Source organism: Guillardia theta (assembly GCF_000315625.1).
Source record: "Guillardia theta CCMP2712 unplaced genomic scaffold GUITHscaffold_100, whole genome shotgun sequence".
NCBI classification, from domain to species: domain Eukaryota; class Cryptophyceae; order Pyrenomonadales; family Geminigeraceae; genus Guillardia; species Guillardia theta.
The window spans coordinates 118,076-135,213 of record NW_005434574.1 but is presented as its reverse complement, the minus strand read 5'-3'; the positions used below and the strand labels follow the sequence as shown (position 1 = coordinate 135,213).

Sequence of the window (17,138 nt, the reverse complement as noted above, 5' to 3'; positions counted from 1 at the left end):
CTTGTCCTTGCAGGTTCAACTGCCAGACAGTTCGTCAGATATCTGCGATGAAATTGAGAAGAAATACCTCCTTTACAACCAAGTGCTGCAGGTACCTTCCTGCTCCTGCTGCTGCTGCTTCTTCCTCTCCTCCTCCTCCCTCTCCTCCTCCCTCACTTCCTCCTTTCTCTCTCTCTCTGTCTCTCTCTCTCTCTCTCTCTCTCTCTCCCCTCCTCCTCCTCCTCCTTCTCCTCCCTCCCTCCCTCCCTCCCTCTCTCTCTCTCTCTCTCTCTCTCTCTCTGTCTCTCTGTCTCTCTCTCTCTCTCTCTCTCTCTCTCTCTCTCGCTCTCTCTCTCTCTCTCTCCCTCCTCCTCCTTCTCCTCCTTCTGCCTCCTCCCTCTCTCTCTCTCCTCCTTCTCCTTCTCCTCCTCCTGCCTCCTCCCTCTCTCCTCCTCCTCCTCCAAACTGGATCGTTTCTCACCTTCGACTCGCTGCATCAGCAAGCTGAGATCCGGCAGCTGACTGCGAAGCTGCAACACACGTTGCGGTGGGAAGAGCAGTGTATGATCTTGACGTGAGTCACGCCTCAGATTGAACACGTTGTGACGCCTTGCAGACGTCTGGGGAAGATCTACACCAACAGGCGGGAGACCAAGAAAGCTCAGGTGAAGGACAGAGGACAGGACAGGAGAGGGACAGAAACAGCAGCGCAATGCAGAGATTGAACAGGGCAGGAGGCAGGAGGCAGGAGAAGAGGGGGTGGATGGGAAGGAGGCGGAAGAGGAGGAGGAGGATGGGAGGAGGAGGAGGAGGAGGTAGCAGGAGGAGAAGGAGGAGGAGGAGGATGAGAGGAGGAGGTAGCAGGAGGATGAGAGGAGGAGGAGGAGGAAGAGGGATCAGCTCATGTATGGAGCAGGAGATGTTCAATGCAGTGAAACATCTTGAGAAGCAACATTCTACAAAGGTAACAAGAGATCTCCTGAAACCACAATCATGACTCGCAAAAAGATAAAGAAGAAGAGTTCACAAGCATCGAGCGATCTCAGAGATAAGGAGAACATGGCGAACACGTCAAAATGGTACAGAGAAGACACCAGCAAGCACGAAGCCTCCTTGTCCATGAGAACAGTGAACATGTATGGAACAAACAGCTCCAGGTTCTTGCTCACAGTTGTGATGTAGCGGATACACCTGACATGTTTGGTTGCAGAGGGACTGGCAAATCGCAAGATGGGACGAAAGTCGGTTGTATGCTGTGGTCCTCCGCTCCCTCGTCCTCCCTCTACAGCCCGTAAGAAAGATGTGGAAATAGTCACAAGATCTGCAACGAGAGCGTGGAACAAAGAAAGATGATGATGATGATGATGATGATGATGATGAATAAGAAGAAGAGACGAGCTGAGTGAAAGAGGAAAAATTTTAACTGAGATAGAAACAGTTCGAAGATTAACACGAAGATTAGATGGTAGCGTTCGTGACAGTTGAATTCAAAACTTACAAAATATTACAACAACGAGAAAGAAAGACGCGGTGCAATCGACAACCTCCCTACAATCTCCTTGAATCTCTTCATCTACAACATCACAAACTTGTTAGTGTCGAAGTCTTCCTTTGAGGGCCGACGGGCTAGAGTAGGAATCGGCGCGTTAGTCTCCGAAATTTTCCCCTCCCTGTTTTTTGATTTTTTCTGACGTGTGAGCTCGAAGTTGGAATGAGATTCCGACGGCTCATCGGAAAAACGAGCAGCAGCCTGTTTGGCCTGCGAGCTGTCAGTGATGAAGAGGACAGGGGGGGGGGGGAGGAGAGGAGAGAGAGAGGAGAGGAGAGGAGAGGAGAGGAGGGAAGAGAAGGGAAGGGAAGAGGATGAGGAGAGGACGGAGAGGAGAGGAGAGGAGAGGAGAGGAGAGGAGAGGAGAGGGGAGGAGAGGGGAGGGGAGGGGAGGAGGGAAGAGGAGGGAAGAGGATGAGGAGAGGAGGGAAGAGGATGAGGAGAGGAGACAAGTGAAATAAAGTGAAGTGAAAAACGAGGTGGAAAATTCAGAGGACAAACGCGAGGAGAGAGCGAAGAGCAGAGGATGGAGAGGAAGGAAGGATGAGGTCATCAAGGCTACGGAGATAGGCGAGGAAAGGATGAGAATACATCAAGAGAGGAGGGAGGAAGAAGACAGAGAAAGAGCAGAAGGGGAGTAAGAGGATGATAAGAGAAAATTAGGTGACAGGCCGGATCTCTACCTGCTGCGCATGAAGAGCCGCGATGGCATATATGTCACCAATCTGTTCATTGCGCTGTTTATGAAGAAGGATTTCCTGTCATCAGATTGTCACTATCATCATATCATCGTTATCATCAGATCATAGTTGTTGTCGAATACATCATCGTCACAACAATCAACGTGTCACCATATCTTACCTCCTCTTTCTGCGCGGTTGTGTATGCTTCCCTTCCATATACATCTTCTATCGTCTCACTTTCCAACTTAAACTTGACAAATTTCTTGTCTCCCTTTTCAGCACTCAACGATCTTGTCGCTGGTTTGATGGTGGGACTTTTTCTCTGTTTGCTGTCCTTGCTGACCGGGTTGGATTTCTCCCCTTTCATCCGCTTCGGGTCAAGTTTTGATGCCGACGATTGCGACGATTCCATCGCTGCCAAAACAGACATCCTTGTTACAAGAGCACAAGACACAAACAAGCGCTCACTGTTGTTGTGGGGCTGCGATCTGACATCTCGCTCTTTCAATCCTCCATCCAAGTTTGAAGGCTTACTGAAGATGGTCGACATGATGTTATCCTACAGTCGATCAGCTCATGGTAGTAAGGAGATCTCAATGCCGAACCCACTGCTTGACGAGATCGTGAGGGACGGTAGTCTCGCTTTCTTTGGCAGTCTGTTGAAAAGATATATCAGAACTCAATCATGATCAGATCTCACGAGGCGTTCAGGTGAGGCGCGCATCACTCACCTTTCTATCGTCGAAGAGTGTCATGAAGTTCTCCATGGCCGACTCTGATGATCTAACAAAATAGAACTTGAACCTGGAAGAAAACAAAATCCTGATCACCGACTTTGGTAGGAATATTCAATCTATGGAAGACTTTCGCGTGATGGAGGGAGTCACCTTCTCATCATGTCATATCCTAGCTTCCTTTCCTACCATCCTCCTCTTCTGCCATGTCTATCATAACTCTGCCTCGCTCACTCGTGGACACTGATTCCCAGCACATCCCACCCAATACTCTCCGTCTACAAGCTCGGAGCCCTTTGGGTTCAACCCCCTTGCCTTCCGTTTCTCTGTCCTGCCTTGCCCTCACTGATAGAATATTCTCTCTTCATCCTTGCTCTGATCCCATCGTCTGCTCTTTGACGTTTCCTCATCAATTCAACGCTTCCCTCACGCTTGCATGTCGCATCAACCTGGTTACCCCCATCCTCTCCTCCTGTCCCTCCTCCTGGCCTCGCTCTCTTCAAGATCCTACTCCTTCCTCCTCCTTCCCTTCGTACTTCTTCCTCCTACTTCCTCCCACTCCTCCCACTCCTCCCACTCCTCCAACTCCTCCAACTTTTCCCTTTTGGCCTTTTATCGCTCCTTGCCGCATGTTTCGCATCCCCTTCAATAATAATTGAAGTCTCCAACCACCCATATTGCTCCTACTGTACCCCACCCCTACCTTATCCCCAATCGGACCCCACTTTATCCCTTGGTTCCCTCGTTGCTTTGTACCCCCTACCCCCTACCATTCCAACCACCCTTTGCTCCGACTATGAAAGCACCCCTCCTTTGGCTGCCGTATCAGTGTATCACCCCACCCCCTCGGATCCCCTGGATACTCAGTGGTCGTATCACAATTCCAAAGAGGGGTGGTATCACTGATTCTGTCAGAGTGGGTCAAGATGTAGGGTAGGGTACGGCAATTGAATAAGGAGGGGTGGTAGCATTTTTCATACAAGTACGCCTAATGCCGAGATTAGGGGGCCGGAGGGGTAGGGGTTATTGACGTCGTGGCTCCTTCAAGGGCAGGTACGGTACATCGTCAGAGGGGGTTGAGGGCAAAGGGTACACAAAATTGGAAATATTGTTCAAGTTCTTGATAATTTAGAGAAGCTTTTCATATATTCAATTCAAAAATTATCTGTAATTTGGACTTGATAGTCCAGATGACAGGGTGGGTCATTTGGGAGTACCCTCCCACCCCCAGTGCGTCAGCACCTTCTCACTACCCACCCTTGTCGAAATGTCAACTCAAAAACATCCTTTTTTGGATTCAGTCAAGTGGGGTAGGGGTACTTCTTTAATGGGTAGGGGTTATAAGAAAAACTTTTGATGTGTCAGGGTAAGAGATTTATCAATCATCTTACTAGTGAAAAGGTGGATAGTACTTACATGAAGGCAACCGAAAGTCAAGCAGTAGGTAGGGGTTATAAATCATAAGGTAGGGGTCTTGAGACAATATTGGCCCCGGTCCTCCGGCTAACCGGAATTCCCCCCATGCGTATCTTGTTTCTCGCAGGCTGCAGCGAAAGATGGCAGACCAGTTTGACTTGCTGCGGCCGCAACAGCGACCGTTGTTGCAACAAACGGCAGAAATAACGGCAGTGATAACCGCAGCAATAAGCCTTATATCGGCTGCGCGTCCAACGCCTCCGTCACTCAGTGTCGTAAATTTACTCAGCAACTTCACGACTAGCCAGCCAGCGGTGAACGCGCCCCGCGGGCAGGGCCCCGCCTGCTGACCGGCCTCCACTGGGCCAGGAGCCCGGCGCTCCGACAGTCGGACGGTCAGCTCAGCGGCTCGCCATCTCCGTCAACAGCCGAGTCGTCTCCTCCCATTGAGGGAAGAGCCCACGACGGTCGTTCTCCTTGAAGTTCTTCCGGTCGCTGTCTATGCCTTTGCGCGACGGCGCGCCTGCTGCTGCAGACTGTCCAGCGGCGTCTCCCCGAGCTTGTTCTTGCTCCTTGGGTCCGCCCTGTGCTCTAGCAGAACTTCGACTACGGCCCTCTGCCCGTAGTAGGAGGCGATGTGCAGAGCAGTGTTGCTTGACTTCCTGTCCTTCCAGCTCACGTCCACTCCAAACTCCGAGAGGAGCACGTGGGTAACTTTGTGCCTTCCGTACTTGGCTGCGAGGTGGAGGAGGGGGCAGTTAGCAGGCCAAGAGGAGAGGGAAAGACCAGGGCAGTACTCCCACCCCCTCGCCTCGTCATACACTAGATGCCCACGGAGGGTTCGGGAGACGTGGATTGGATCGTCTGACTCGCGGATAGTCTTGGTGAAGATTTCGTTGTAGACTCTGATCGCCTTTTGCAGCTCCGCTTGAGACACCTTCTCTGTTACCTGCCCTCCTGCTGCTGCTCCTCCTGCCGCTGCTGCTGCTGCTCCTGCCGCCGCCGCTGCTGCTGCTGCTGCTGTCTCTGATTGGCTCTCGGGTGTTGGTAGGTAGGGCTGGAAGGCAGGGATACTTCCTCCTCGCTCGTGCTTCCTTGTATCCCAGACCGACTGAACGATCTGTAAGGAAGAAGCAGGAGGAGCAGGAGGAGGAGGGACAGCGGCGGCGGCGGCGGCGGCGGCGGCGGCGGCGGCGGGAACGGAGCTCTGTTCGCTTCCTCCTCGATGCACCTGTCCAGCTAGCTGGTGAAAAGGCAGGGGAGAAGAGTCAAAGTTGACCTCCTCTCGATTCATCGCCCTCGCTCTTGACGCGTCCTCGTCCTCTCTGACGTGCGAGAAGCGGCACTGAGAGCCGTACCTGCACCGCCCGTTCTTGAACCAGAAGTGGCAAGGCTCTGCGAGGAAGCGACGCAGTCAGTTCGAGAGGAGGGTTGCAAGCGAGAGGAGGGGGGAGGAGGAGAGGGAGGAGGAGGGAGGAGGAGGAGGAGGGAGGAGACATCTGCGCTGAGAAAAAGGGATAGAAGGGGAGGAGGAGGGAGGGGGAGAAGTGGGAGGGAAGGGAGAGCGAAAAAAAATCGAGAAGGAGGAGGAGAAGGGAAGCTGAAGAGAGGGAGGAGAAGGCACTCACTTGGTTTATCTTGTTTGCTGGGGGGTGAGAAAGGCAGAGATTTTGACAAGGATGTCGGAAATGATGACAAGGAGGAGGAGGATGTTGATGACTCTGTCCATGACGATTCTTGCCTTGACTGGAATGATGATCGTTTTTCTTCCTTCACATTCCATCCCATTCCCTTCGTTGCCTCCTCCTCAACCTTTCTCCCAGGCCTCATTCCTGCTCCCGCTTCTCCCTCGCTCTCTGAGCTCTTTGCTCTTCGTACCTCCCCTAGATGCTCCCATGGCATCTTGTTGATTTTTTTCTTCTCATCCTCCGCGTCAAACTTGTCCGCAAACTGCAGAGCATCCAAGAAGGAGAGGAAGCCTCGCTCGACACGATGGTTCACCAGCAGCACTACTCCCTCCTTCAGCGTGCGGGTGATGGCTCGGTACAGCAGCGAGCGATGCAGGTTGGGGTCAGCACCGTTCTCATCCTCGTCCAGACCGACCGCGATGACAACCTTGCTCTCCATCCCGTCGAAGTTTTCAACCGTGTCAAAGATGACCCTCTCCTCCTCACCCTCCACGTAGCTCGAGCGCACCGTCTTCCATGCATCGACCGCGGCAATCAGCTTGAACCTTGATCCGAAGCTGCTGTCGGCACTGAGATGCTGCTGCAAGGTCTTCATCAAGTTCATCCTCACGAGCTTGTCATGCGCAAGGATTGCTATCTTCCTGTTGAGATTCTCCGGGAACTCAGCCGCGACGTCCCCCATCGCCTGCAAGATGTGACGGACGTACTCCTCCACCTGCCTGTCGCTGGACGTAGACGAGAAGATGTAAGGCCTGACAGGTCGGCCAGCCACGTTGTGAGGGCAGGAGATCTGGTCAGTTGAGATTCCTTTCTGAAAAAGCAGAGACGCCGTCATCGTCCGATTGCTGTTCCTGACGACTTCAGTCAGGCTTACGTCATGCAGGCCTGGAGGGTAGGAGATGTTCGTCACATCCGCCTGCGAGCTGTCTGACAAGAGCAGCATCGTTGACTTGTCGTAATTCTTCCTCTCGATGAAGTCCGTTGCCTCCCTGTCGCAGAAGACATGATGGGCCTCGTCGATCACTACAAACTTGTACTCCGACTCCTCCTCGCTCAGCAGCTCCACCCTCTTCTCCTCCCTCCTAAGCTCTCCTGCTCCCTCCTCCGTCATCCAGAACGGCCCATCCCAACCGTCCTCCCCTCGAAAGGAGAAGAAGATCCGGTCGAAGAGGCCATGGTCTACCAGCTTCCACCTCACCATGGACCACACCCAGTGAGCGATGAAGAACACAAAGGCCTCGGACCGCAGAAGGAAGAGGATTGTGCAAGTCTTGTCCTTCTCCAGCTCCCTCAACATCATATGCAGCGCCAAGAACGTCTTTCCTGTCCCCGCCGGGCCTCGCAGGTGTACCCCTCTCCTCCTTCCCATCGCCTCCTCGCATTCCTTCGCCTTCTCCTTCTGATGAGCAGTCAGCGTGCTTCTCCCTTCCTCCTCCAGCAGCTCCTCCGCCCTTCTAACGGGCCCCATGGAGGTAAGCAGGGGAGGAGGAAGGATCGAGAGAACGCGGAGGTTCGATCTTATCTCCCGCAGACGCTCTGACTTTATCTTCTGCATGACAAAGGACCTGGAGGATGTGGACACAAACAGGGTAAAACCCTGGAAGAGCGACGGGTCGACTGCCTTGCCCTCAGAACTGCTCTCCGCAACTTTCCTGCAGGTCTCCAGGTACTCAAACAGGATCATCGACACGATTTTTTCCATGCGCATGTAGCAGACGTAGCTTTGGGTCTCGATCACGTCAGTAAAGACCTGGATAGACTCTGCCTGCGACCACAGGAACTTGTTGATCCTCTTCAAGACATCCAACGCTTTCTCCTCGTTCTTGTTCCAATCCATCATCACCTTCTCGTTCCACTCCAACTTGCAGGGCGCATCGTTAGGAATGGAATTCTTGACAACCTGATCCGTCAAGTACACAACTCTTGCAAAGTGCTTCTCGCAGTCCCACTCCACAAACTTGGTCCTATCCCAGTGCCTGTGCTGAATGTGGTTTTTCACGAGCATACTATTCAACCTGGAGAGCAGCTCGTCCTCGGAGGCAGACAAGACGTGGTCGTACCATATCTCCATGGCCCTGTCCTTCACACTTGCATCCTTCACCACCCTCAACCACAACAGCATGCACATGGTCCAAGCTTGGGGGGGCTTACCCTCCCTCACAGTCTCCATCGCCCCCTCGCCGTCCTTCACTGAAACCTCAAAGTTCCCTGTGAACCTGCCAAACTCTTGCAGGAAACGCCGCATGTCAGCCTCGAAGACTTCCTTGTGTCCTTGGTTCCTTGAAACGATGACCTCCCCCTGGCTCGCTTCGTCCTCACTGTCACTTTCATCGCTCATGGTGGACTGGGAGAGCGTGTCAGCCTCCGAAACCTCGCTCTCGTCTTCTGAGCTCGAGCTAAGATTCGCTGTGCGGAGTTGTATCTCTTTGACTTTGGCCCTCACATCGTCCCAGAACTTCTTCCTCTGATAAGAATGCAACCCAATGTCCCGCAGCTGGTCGTCCACATTGGGTTTGTCATCCTCAAGATACCTTAGGTCCTCAACTGTCCAGTCTTTGATCTCGAGCTTTTCGCAGATCTCTAGAGCCCTCTTCATCGTGAATCCCGAGTCCCTGTAAAACTTCACCATCTCCGTATCTTCTCGGCTTGCCGCTCCTGCTTCCTTCCCGTGCAAGGTCGGACTTGGGAATCGAAACTCTCTTGCATCCCGGCGACCAAACATCCTGTACCCGGGAATGCTTCCTTTCCCTTGCGTCATTGCGTTCGACAGAGATTCTCCTCGGAACAGGCATGTGTAAAAGTTCTCGGTGAACGCTAACGCGTCTTCGTCGTCCAACTGTCCATTGTGTCCGACCGAGAAGTCAACGACCTTTGCTGCTTTGTTCGCGTGCTCGTCGGAGTAGCATGCATTGAAGACTACCAGCTGCACCTGTTCACTTCCTGATCTCTCCATCTCCTCGTTGTGAGCTTGGAGACACTCCACAATGACATCTGGAGAGACGTCGCGGCGAAGAAGATTGACAGCATTTTGTTGCGAATGACAAGCGAAGTGAAGAATCACTGGATTCCGCAACTTCACCTCTTTCATAGCTTCTTCCCAAGTAGACAAGTACGGCATTGCGAGGTCTTTGATATCTGCATACATGCACATGATGGAACGGATCTTGCTGTGCTCTCCTTTCAAGTCCAACTTTTCGTTATGTACGTCTACAGACACGAACAGGAGGATGCGAGAGCGAGGCGACTTCGGCTTAGGGTAGATGGACCAGTCAACCACACACTCACTATTTTCCTCATCTTTGCCCTCCTTCTTCCTCTTCCTGTCACCAACCAAGTCGCGGCTCATCTCGGTTATCAGATGCACGATGAAAAACGAAGATCTAGAGCACGTCGAACGCTCGGTTGTCAGCTATCAGCCAGCTAACGTCTGATATGCCAATGAACAGCTGAGAAGCAAGAGACGAAGAGAGCAGCACTAGCAGACGCTCTGCGCTCCGCCTCCTCCTCCCTGTGTGCTCTTTCCCAGCAGGACAAGCCTGTGCCGACCATGCGACTGCAGGAGCCGCGTGGATTCCCAGCAACGCTCAGTTGAAATCTCCAATTAACGTTTCAAAGTTTATACGGCAATTTCAAACTTGCGACGGTATATATAGGTTTCGAAGGATATTTCAATAGTACAGTGATTATTTCAAGATGACAGATAATCTTTGGATATTATTTTGAAATGGGGCAGTGAACGGTGGCAGAGAGGGAAGGGAATGTACGGCAGGAGAGTGGGGGAGGGGGAGAGGAGGAGGAGAAAGAGGAGGGGCGAGGGAGAGGAGGCGGAGAAGGGAGAAGAGACTAGCGATAAGAAGAGATAGGAGGAATCACTAGCAGTCGAAGTAGAAGGATGTTTGAGCAGATGAAAGGAAGCTGAAGGAGGAAGAAATGTAACGGGTGATGCAGGGCGCGACGCTAGGAGAGGAGAGGGGCGAGAAGAAGCAGGGTCGGTATGGGATGGTAGCTTGAAGGAGTCATACAGGAGCAGGAGCAGGAGTGGCAGGGACGCGAGCAGAAGCTGCAGGAGAGAAGGAGGGTAGGAGACGGATGACGAGGGGGATGGGGGACCAAGAGAGGTAGAGGCCTGAAACAGGAGCAGGTTGGAAGTCGTAGTCTTGCAGAGAGAGGAAGAGGAGGAGCGAAGGCAGGAGGATATGGGTCAGAAAGAGAGGCGGGAAGGGGTGGTGGTATAGTGAGAATGGGCGGTACAGCACTATTGTCAGCTGTCACGTGGCAGGGGAGGACGTTACAGGGGTGGGGGCTGTGGGACAGCGGAGAGCAGGCGCAGTGAGGTGGAGGATGAGAGGAACATGATACGAGTGATGAGATGGAGGGAAGAGGTGAGGGACTGGGGTGTGACATGCACGAGACGGTTGCTCCATGGTGTCTTTTTTTCTTTTTTTGATACACAATCAGCAAGTACAAGACTTCGAGCTCTTCGTTGAGTGCGAGCGGTTATAGCGCAGTATCTTGGAGGCAAAAGATCATTGAGGATTGATGTAGATGCAGAACTCCTAGAGGTTTCGATTTGCGCTCTGAAGACGGGTTGAGATTTGATTTTTTTTCGTTCCCGTTTGCAATTTGATATCTCTTTCTTATCACATCTTGTTTCCTTGACGATGGCCCTGAAGATCTCGTTCCAGGAGATATGCCTTCTAAAGCCAAGAGGAAAGCTGGCCATAAATCTAAACTGAAAGTCAGTTGAGACTGTCAAGGAGGCCTGTTTCAAAAAGTAGTTAGGGCTTGTGGAAACAAGGAAGAGTTGGTTGCATTTCGCGGTGAGAATGGAAGCAGCGCAAGATCCAGCTGCACAACCATCGTCGGAGGATGCTTGTCCTCAGCCTTCATCTGATGCCAGCACAGACGTCAACGATGCAGGGGAGAGCTCAAAGACGGAAGAGAAGTCAGAGCGAAATGAGGAAAAAGCAGCAGCAGCGGTGGTCTCACAGGAAGGGTCATCTAAGGAGCATAAAGAGGAGAAGGCGGTAGCAGCACAAGATGTCTCTCGGAAGGATACAGACACTAGTGGTGAAGTGGAGAAGGAACGAGACAATGGTGCTGAAGACAAGAAGGTTGTAGAGAAAGAAACACCCGATGTAGAACACAATCCGTTCCAGATTGCACCTAAGGAACCTGCAGAATCCGCGGCGCATGTGAAAAATGAGAAAACTGAAGAGGGAAAAACCTCGGTTGCAACCACGGATATTGATGTGAAAGTCAGCGAACCTGAACACAGCAAGGATGTGAGTCAAAGTGAAGAAACAAAGAAGGAAGTGAAAGACCAAAGTGACGGAGAGAAGAACGAAGGGAAAGCCACGTCAACGACTGAAGAAAAGAGCGAAGAAGTCAAACCAAGTCAGAACTCATCACAGATTGAAGCTCAGCCGAGCATCAACGCAGAGTTGTCGGATGATCAGCAGTTGGTAGCATCCCTTGCAGCGGCAGCCTTTGGCGAAGTTCCTGTCATGGGCGATGTTGACATGTTGAGGACTGAGTCGGAGATCTACCCGAAAGCTAGCGGTGCGGAGGAGAAGGCAGCCGGGCAACCGAACAGGACTGATGACAACGAGGCTGTTGCGATGTTGTTGGGCCTCTCGCAGTCAGAGAGCACTGAGAGGAGCGAGAGCGCGGAGAAATCGCAAAGTCTTGTCAAAGGAGGTGAGAGCCACCGAACTGAGACGAAGCCGGAGCCCAAGACTCCCCGGAAACAAGAGCCCGGCAGCTCGAAGAAGGGGAAGGCTCATCATGAACACGCCAAGGCAAAGAAAGGCCAAGAGTCCACGCCCAACGCTAAGAAGGCGAACGCGGGAGAGAAGGTGAAGGTGGAGGGCGAGGACAAGACTGCTGGGGAGATCAACAAGTCCAAGCGGGAAAGGGAGAACGCTGAAAAGAACGAAGAGGTGGCCACCCCCGGTAAGGAGAAAGACTCAAAGAAGAAACAGAAGAAGCAGGTACTGTGCCGGCGATTTGCTGTCTGCATGTGAGTGTATGGCTGACTTTCCCTCTCAGATTGGTGAACAAATTCAGAACGAGAAAACTCTCTCGAGAGAAGAGAGAAAGATGCTCGCCTACATGCGACAGTTTGAAGAGATGGAGAGGAGGCAGCAGAGGCTTGAAAACCCTGGAACTCCGCGGGAGAAACATGATGGTGATGGCCATGACGGGAGGGCAGAGAGGGTGGAGTCGAAGTCTTCCCATGCTAAGGGCGCGGACGTGAAGCATGAATCGCACGGCAGCGCGAACGATGCAGCTGGTCAGGGAGCTCGAGGAGACGGGGAGACTGCAGACAGTGCAAGCGCATCTGCTGCCCAGGAGGTGCAGGAGCGTTCGGCCGACTCTGCGGATCATTCTACGAAGATTGAAGATGCTGCAGCAGAGGACGGAACGAAGTCCGACCACGATCATGTCAACAAACATTTCTCGCACCACAACACGTCCGGAGCGAACCAGCAGTGGCGAGGAACGAAGGGCCATGGCGTGAGGATGGGGAACATGCTCAAGACTTGCTACAAGTTGACGGACAAGCAGCGACAGGCGATGGAGATCGCTGCTGGCGGGGGCCTCCTCCTCCTCCGCGCCTTCAAGGCAGGAGCGGAGAAAAGAGCGCCCTGTGTTCGCTTCCTCAAGATCCCTCGGGACTCCGAAGTCTCAGAGAAGGAGGTGGAGGTGAAGACAGTGAGACTGGATGCTCAAACCTGGATCAATGCGGCCAAGGCCACCAACCAGAACCGCCTGAACCCGAAGAGGCGAACGGTAGACCGCAGGAAGTTCCCTCTTGTCAAGAGGATCCTGCATCTGTGGAGTCTCGAGGCTCAGCCCGTGGCAGCTCCTCCGAGGAAGGAAGTGGAGCCTTCAAGTACCAAGGCCGGGGCTGCGGGCGGGTATCGTTTGAAGCATGAGAAAGGAGGCCACTTGGAAAGGATCGCAAGCAGCTGGCGGAAGGACCCTGAGGCTTCAAGGAGCGGAGCAAGTCGGGACGCGCCGCAGCCTGAGCGTGTGGAGGCGCAAGGAGGAGGACAGGCGAGGGAAGTTGGGCCAGCAGTCGGGACGGAGGCGCAGCCAGCGGCCAGCCAGGAGGAGCAGAGAAGGCCAGGAGCTCAGAGCGTTTCAGTGAAAGACGAGATCAGATCGTTTGTCGATCACGTCGCTGCAGCCACGAGGGTCAACCAGCCTCCTGCCCAGATGCCCTTCGGCTACCAGGGGGAGCCGAGCGCCGTCCCCATGGACTTCATGGCAGGGAGGGGAGCTCTGGACATGGGCAGAGACATGCACTTGCAGAGGCCCTTCCATGACCAGGCCGCCTACTTCCGCCGCTCGGCATGGGATCAGCTGCCGACCGACCAGCCTCCTCCTTACAAGCAGGAGAACAAGTTCTCGATGATGCATGAGCGGGACATGGATCGGGGGCCACTCAGTAGAGGCTACCGCCCTCCCAAGTTCGCCGATGCTCCCCAGCCCTTCTTCCAACGACGCAGGTGCAAGTCCCCCCGCCCTGGCTTCATGGATGGCAGAGGCTTCATGGAGGAAGGGCTATCCCGTGCGAGCTTGCAGAGGGAGAGGGAGAGAGAGGAGCTCTCGCGGGAGAGGGAGGCGGCGTTCCGCTTGTCTCGGCCGTTCCATGTTGGCCCGGACTCTCCGAGGACGAGGAGATCTCGATCCAGAAGTCCTCGCGCAGAAAGGTCGTACCAGACCTTGCTCCCCTCGTCTACTGACCCTGCCCACAGGGCCATGATCCCTCCTCCTCACAGAGACAGCTCGCTCTCGCCAAGGAGCAGGGAGTTCCATCGGGAGCTGCAGGTGGCGCGTGAGCATCGAAGGGTAGCAGGTGAGCGTCTCAAGAGGAGGCTGCTGCCTCCTGATACCTTTTCTGCAGAGTCGCTGGACATGCAGGACGGCAAACCTGAGGGAGCTGAACTACCTACCCCAGTCTGGCCCCCGATGCCGCCGTGGGTCCCCCCGCACCCGGGTCCCATGGCGAGAAAGGAACGTCCTTCCATGTTCGACTCGCGTCCCTCCTATCCCAAACCTTCATCTGCTCGCTAGCCCCGAATTCGTGACGGGCCAGTGCTGAGAGAAGACGGTGGACGCCGGAGGGGGAGGGAAGAAAGCAGGAGGGGAGCCAAGTGTGAATAACGAGTTGCCTTGATAAACCCTGTAAGCTCGACCAGTCGTGACCGCCGTACCGTGCCGGTTCAACGGTCACCGTGGCACTGTGTGAACTCCTGATTGGCCGCCGGCTCGAGCGGCCCCCCCCCGGCGGGCGCGCGGCCAGCCGCCCGGCCCGGCCGGGCGGCACTGTCATTACGGTGCCGCGGCAATAGAGGCCGCGGCCGGCACCATGACTTGTGACGCTGTGGCATGGCAGCCTCAACTGCGCTCGAGGCACATGATCGGTCATCAAGTAGTTGCGGCAGCGACACTCAGTGACTCAGTCAGTGCCCGCCAATCGTTCAACCGCCGGCCGGCCGGGCCGATGCCGAGTGACTGAGTGTCGCGGCCCGGCGGGCGGCCAATCGTTCAACCGGGCCCCGGGCCGACCGGGCTAGCCGTCACAGGCCCGCATCAGAACAAGACGGCGGCTTCCGAAGCACATCGCTGAGTGACGCCGCATGTCTAGTACCCCCACCCCTCCAGGTGTGACCCCCTACCCATGCCCACCCTAGTAATATTAGGCAGAAGTCCCCACCACCCCTCTGTTCCGAAACCCACCAGTACCCCCTCCCCCAGCACCTAGGCACTGAGGTTCCCGGGGTTGTCAACTGATGAGGCTCCTTTTTACCACAGGCAAAGGCAGAAGGCGGCCCACGGACCTACGGTACCCCCCTATTTACCACTCAAAATGACTAGAAGGAGGGGGTGCTTCTAGTTACTCTATCCGCCCTGGACCCAAAATAGGTCCGCCGCTTAATGACCCCGACCCCGAAGTGCACAGCACAGGCCTGAAATGACCACCCCACCCTCTCGATTTCGCCCCCACCGTCCATCTTACCCCGTGAAGTATGACCCTACCTACCAATCGATGTCTCTTCTCGGACATTTTCCCGTCAAGCACCCCTGCTTTTGAGTACCCCACCTCCATAATTGCACTTGTAGTGTATCTCAACCCTCTCGAAGGGACCAGGGAGGTACCCCACCCCTTTTTAAACCGCCGCCGCCTTCCTTTCGCATATCGACATGTTCCAGGTATGGGCGAAGCCATGCATGGATCATGCAGCCTGTAACAGCTCTCATTCTTGATCCGCTCCTCATTAGCAAACAATGTTGTTCCTCCAACTCATTCTTGAAGTGTTTTTTACTATCATTTGTTGTCTCGATACACTATGATGATTGTGCTTTAATGGTTTGCACTTGCAATCATTTCATCGAGTCTTTCATTTCAAACTTTCATTTAGAACAAATTGATTCAGCTTCTTAGAATTTGTAGGGTTTAACAGGCTTTCTCCACTTTCTCGCCAGTCAACAGCTTGTTATTTGTTGTGGGACAGTCTGTACATGCCTCATGAACCTGTTTACGATCCACATTCTGTGAATCAGTACATACATGTACAGAAAGGGTGTGAGAATTCGCATTCTATAAATCAGCACATGCAGAGAGGATTTGCGGTTCACCACCAAGCCATGCATGTTTGATGTATTCATTGATAGCCGTGTAGATCTGCATGGAACATGTTTGCGAGTCCATTTAATCATGGATCGCCGCATTGACTTCAACCTTGCAGGACATCCGCAAGTTCGTTCAGCTCTCTGTCACCGACATCATCGAGCCCGCTCCTCCTGCCGCTGCCATGCAGAGCTACACCGACTCTGTCCTCAACTCGGCCTGCAGCGATGTCTCCTTCATGTAAAGTGGTTCTTCTTGATCTCCTCTCCCTCACGCTTTTGCCACCAGGTGCGCCGGAACTGCCGTCACCAAGGCTGCTGCCGACTTCGTCACTTACTCGTAAATTGGCTTTAGTAGCAAAGGTGTGGAGTAATGAACAGAATTCAATATTATTGCTATGTCTCTATTTTACATCATGTTCGGAATGGTCGTTTGAATGATCTTGTTGAATATAGTGTAGCTGAGAAACATTTCGATCTTCTTCGCTTTCAAGTTGTTGACATGATCAGCATTGTTTTGCAAACTCATCTATCATGCGCATCATGTGCTTTTCGTGATCCTGATATCAAGATGCTCACACCTGCAGTCAGCTATCATAGTATCCGATGTCACGGTTTGGTTCAATGGACCGTCTTTGACTGAACCATGTCACATCTCCCACGCGCTCAGTCCAACTGCCCGGCTGCTTGAGCGGCCGCGCTCAGCCGCTAACTTGTTCACTCTAGTCTGCCGCTAAGTTGCGATACTGCCACGTGACCCGAGTCAGGGGCCAGGCTGGCAGGCTGAGTCTGAGTACGATCGCTGTCTGACTCCGGGGGGGGGGGGGGGCGGGGGCGCGGCGGCCCCGGCCGGCCCGGGAGCCGGGGACCCGGCGACCAAGTGACTGAGTTGAAGTTCACTGGCTGAGTGCGGCGGCCGGGCGACTGAGAGCCTGTCTGAACGGGCCATGATGACGGATCCGATCGCTCCGGGCCGAGTCCCGGCCGAGTCCGGATCAGACGCGCTCGGCGCCGCGGCCGCCGTCCGGGCCCGCCGGCCCGGGCCGCCGTCCGCCGTCCGATCTTGACAGGGTGAGCAGGAGGCGGGGTGATCGGCTGGTTGATCGTAGGTTGCAGGGGTGGGTGAAAGGGGTGGGGGACAGGGGTGGGGGACAGGGGTGGGTGATCAGAGGACTGGGTAGAAGCGGGGATGAGGTCTGACGTAACACGGAGGCACAAAGCTATGCAGGTGAGACGTGGCGAAATGGCGAAAGCAGATGTAGGGATGATGGAGATGATGGAGATGATGGAGATGATGGAGATGATGATGATGATGGTGATGATGATGATGATGATGATGGTGATGATGATGGAGATGGAGATGGAGATGGAGATGATGATGATGATGATGATGATGATGATGATGATGATGATGATGATGATGATGAGGATGAGGATGGGGATGGGG

At 54.0% G+C, this 17,138-nt stretch overlaps 3 protein-coding genes across 3 annotated transcripts; 1 reads left to right on the top strand and 2 right to left on the bottom strand.

The window, feature by feature from the left end:
* Positions 1–2,187: 2,187 nt before the first annotated feature.
* Positions 2,188–2,978, bottom strand: GUITHDRAFT_145293 (hypothetical protein; the record flags this gene model as incomplete). The annotated part of the gene is made up of 4 exons (XM_005823972.1): positions 2,188–2,286; positions 2,390–2,625; positions 2,680–2,770; positions 2,943–2,978. 4 exons carry the CDS (start codon positions 2,976–2,978, stop codon positions 2,188–2,190), a joined length of 462 nt encoding a protein of 153 aa, XP_005824029.1.
* Positions 2,979–4,629: 1,651 nt separating this feature from the next.
* Positions 4,630–6,102, bottom strand: GUITHDRAFT_155065 (hypothetical protein; the record flags this gene model as incomplete). The annotated part of the gene is given in 3 exon segments (XM_005823971.1): positions 4,630–4,871; positions 4,888–5,756; positions 5,990–6,102. Coding segments are annotated over 2 exon segments (877 nt in total), but the record flags the coding sequence as incomplete, so codon positions are not given.
* A 4,773-nt stretch (positions 6,103–10,875) lies between these two features.
* On the top strand, positions 10,876–14,134 carry GUITHDRAFT_145291 (hypothetical protein; the record flags this gene model as incomplete). Its single annotated transcript, XM_005823970.1, has 4 exons — positions 10,876–12,042; positions 12,101–13,566; positions 13,816–13,916; positions 13,965–14,134. The coding sequence occupies 4 exons, from the start codon at positions 10,876–10,878 to the stop codon at positions 14,132–14,134; spliced, it is 2,904 nt and encodes a 967-aa protein (XP_005824027.1).
* Positions 14,135–17,138: the final 3,004 nt, after the last annotated feature.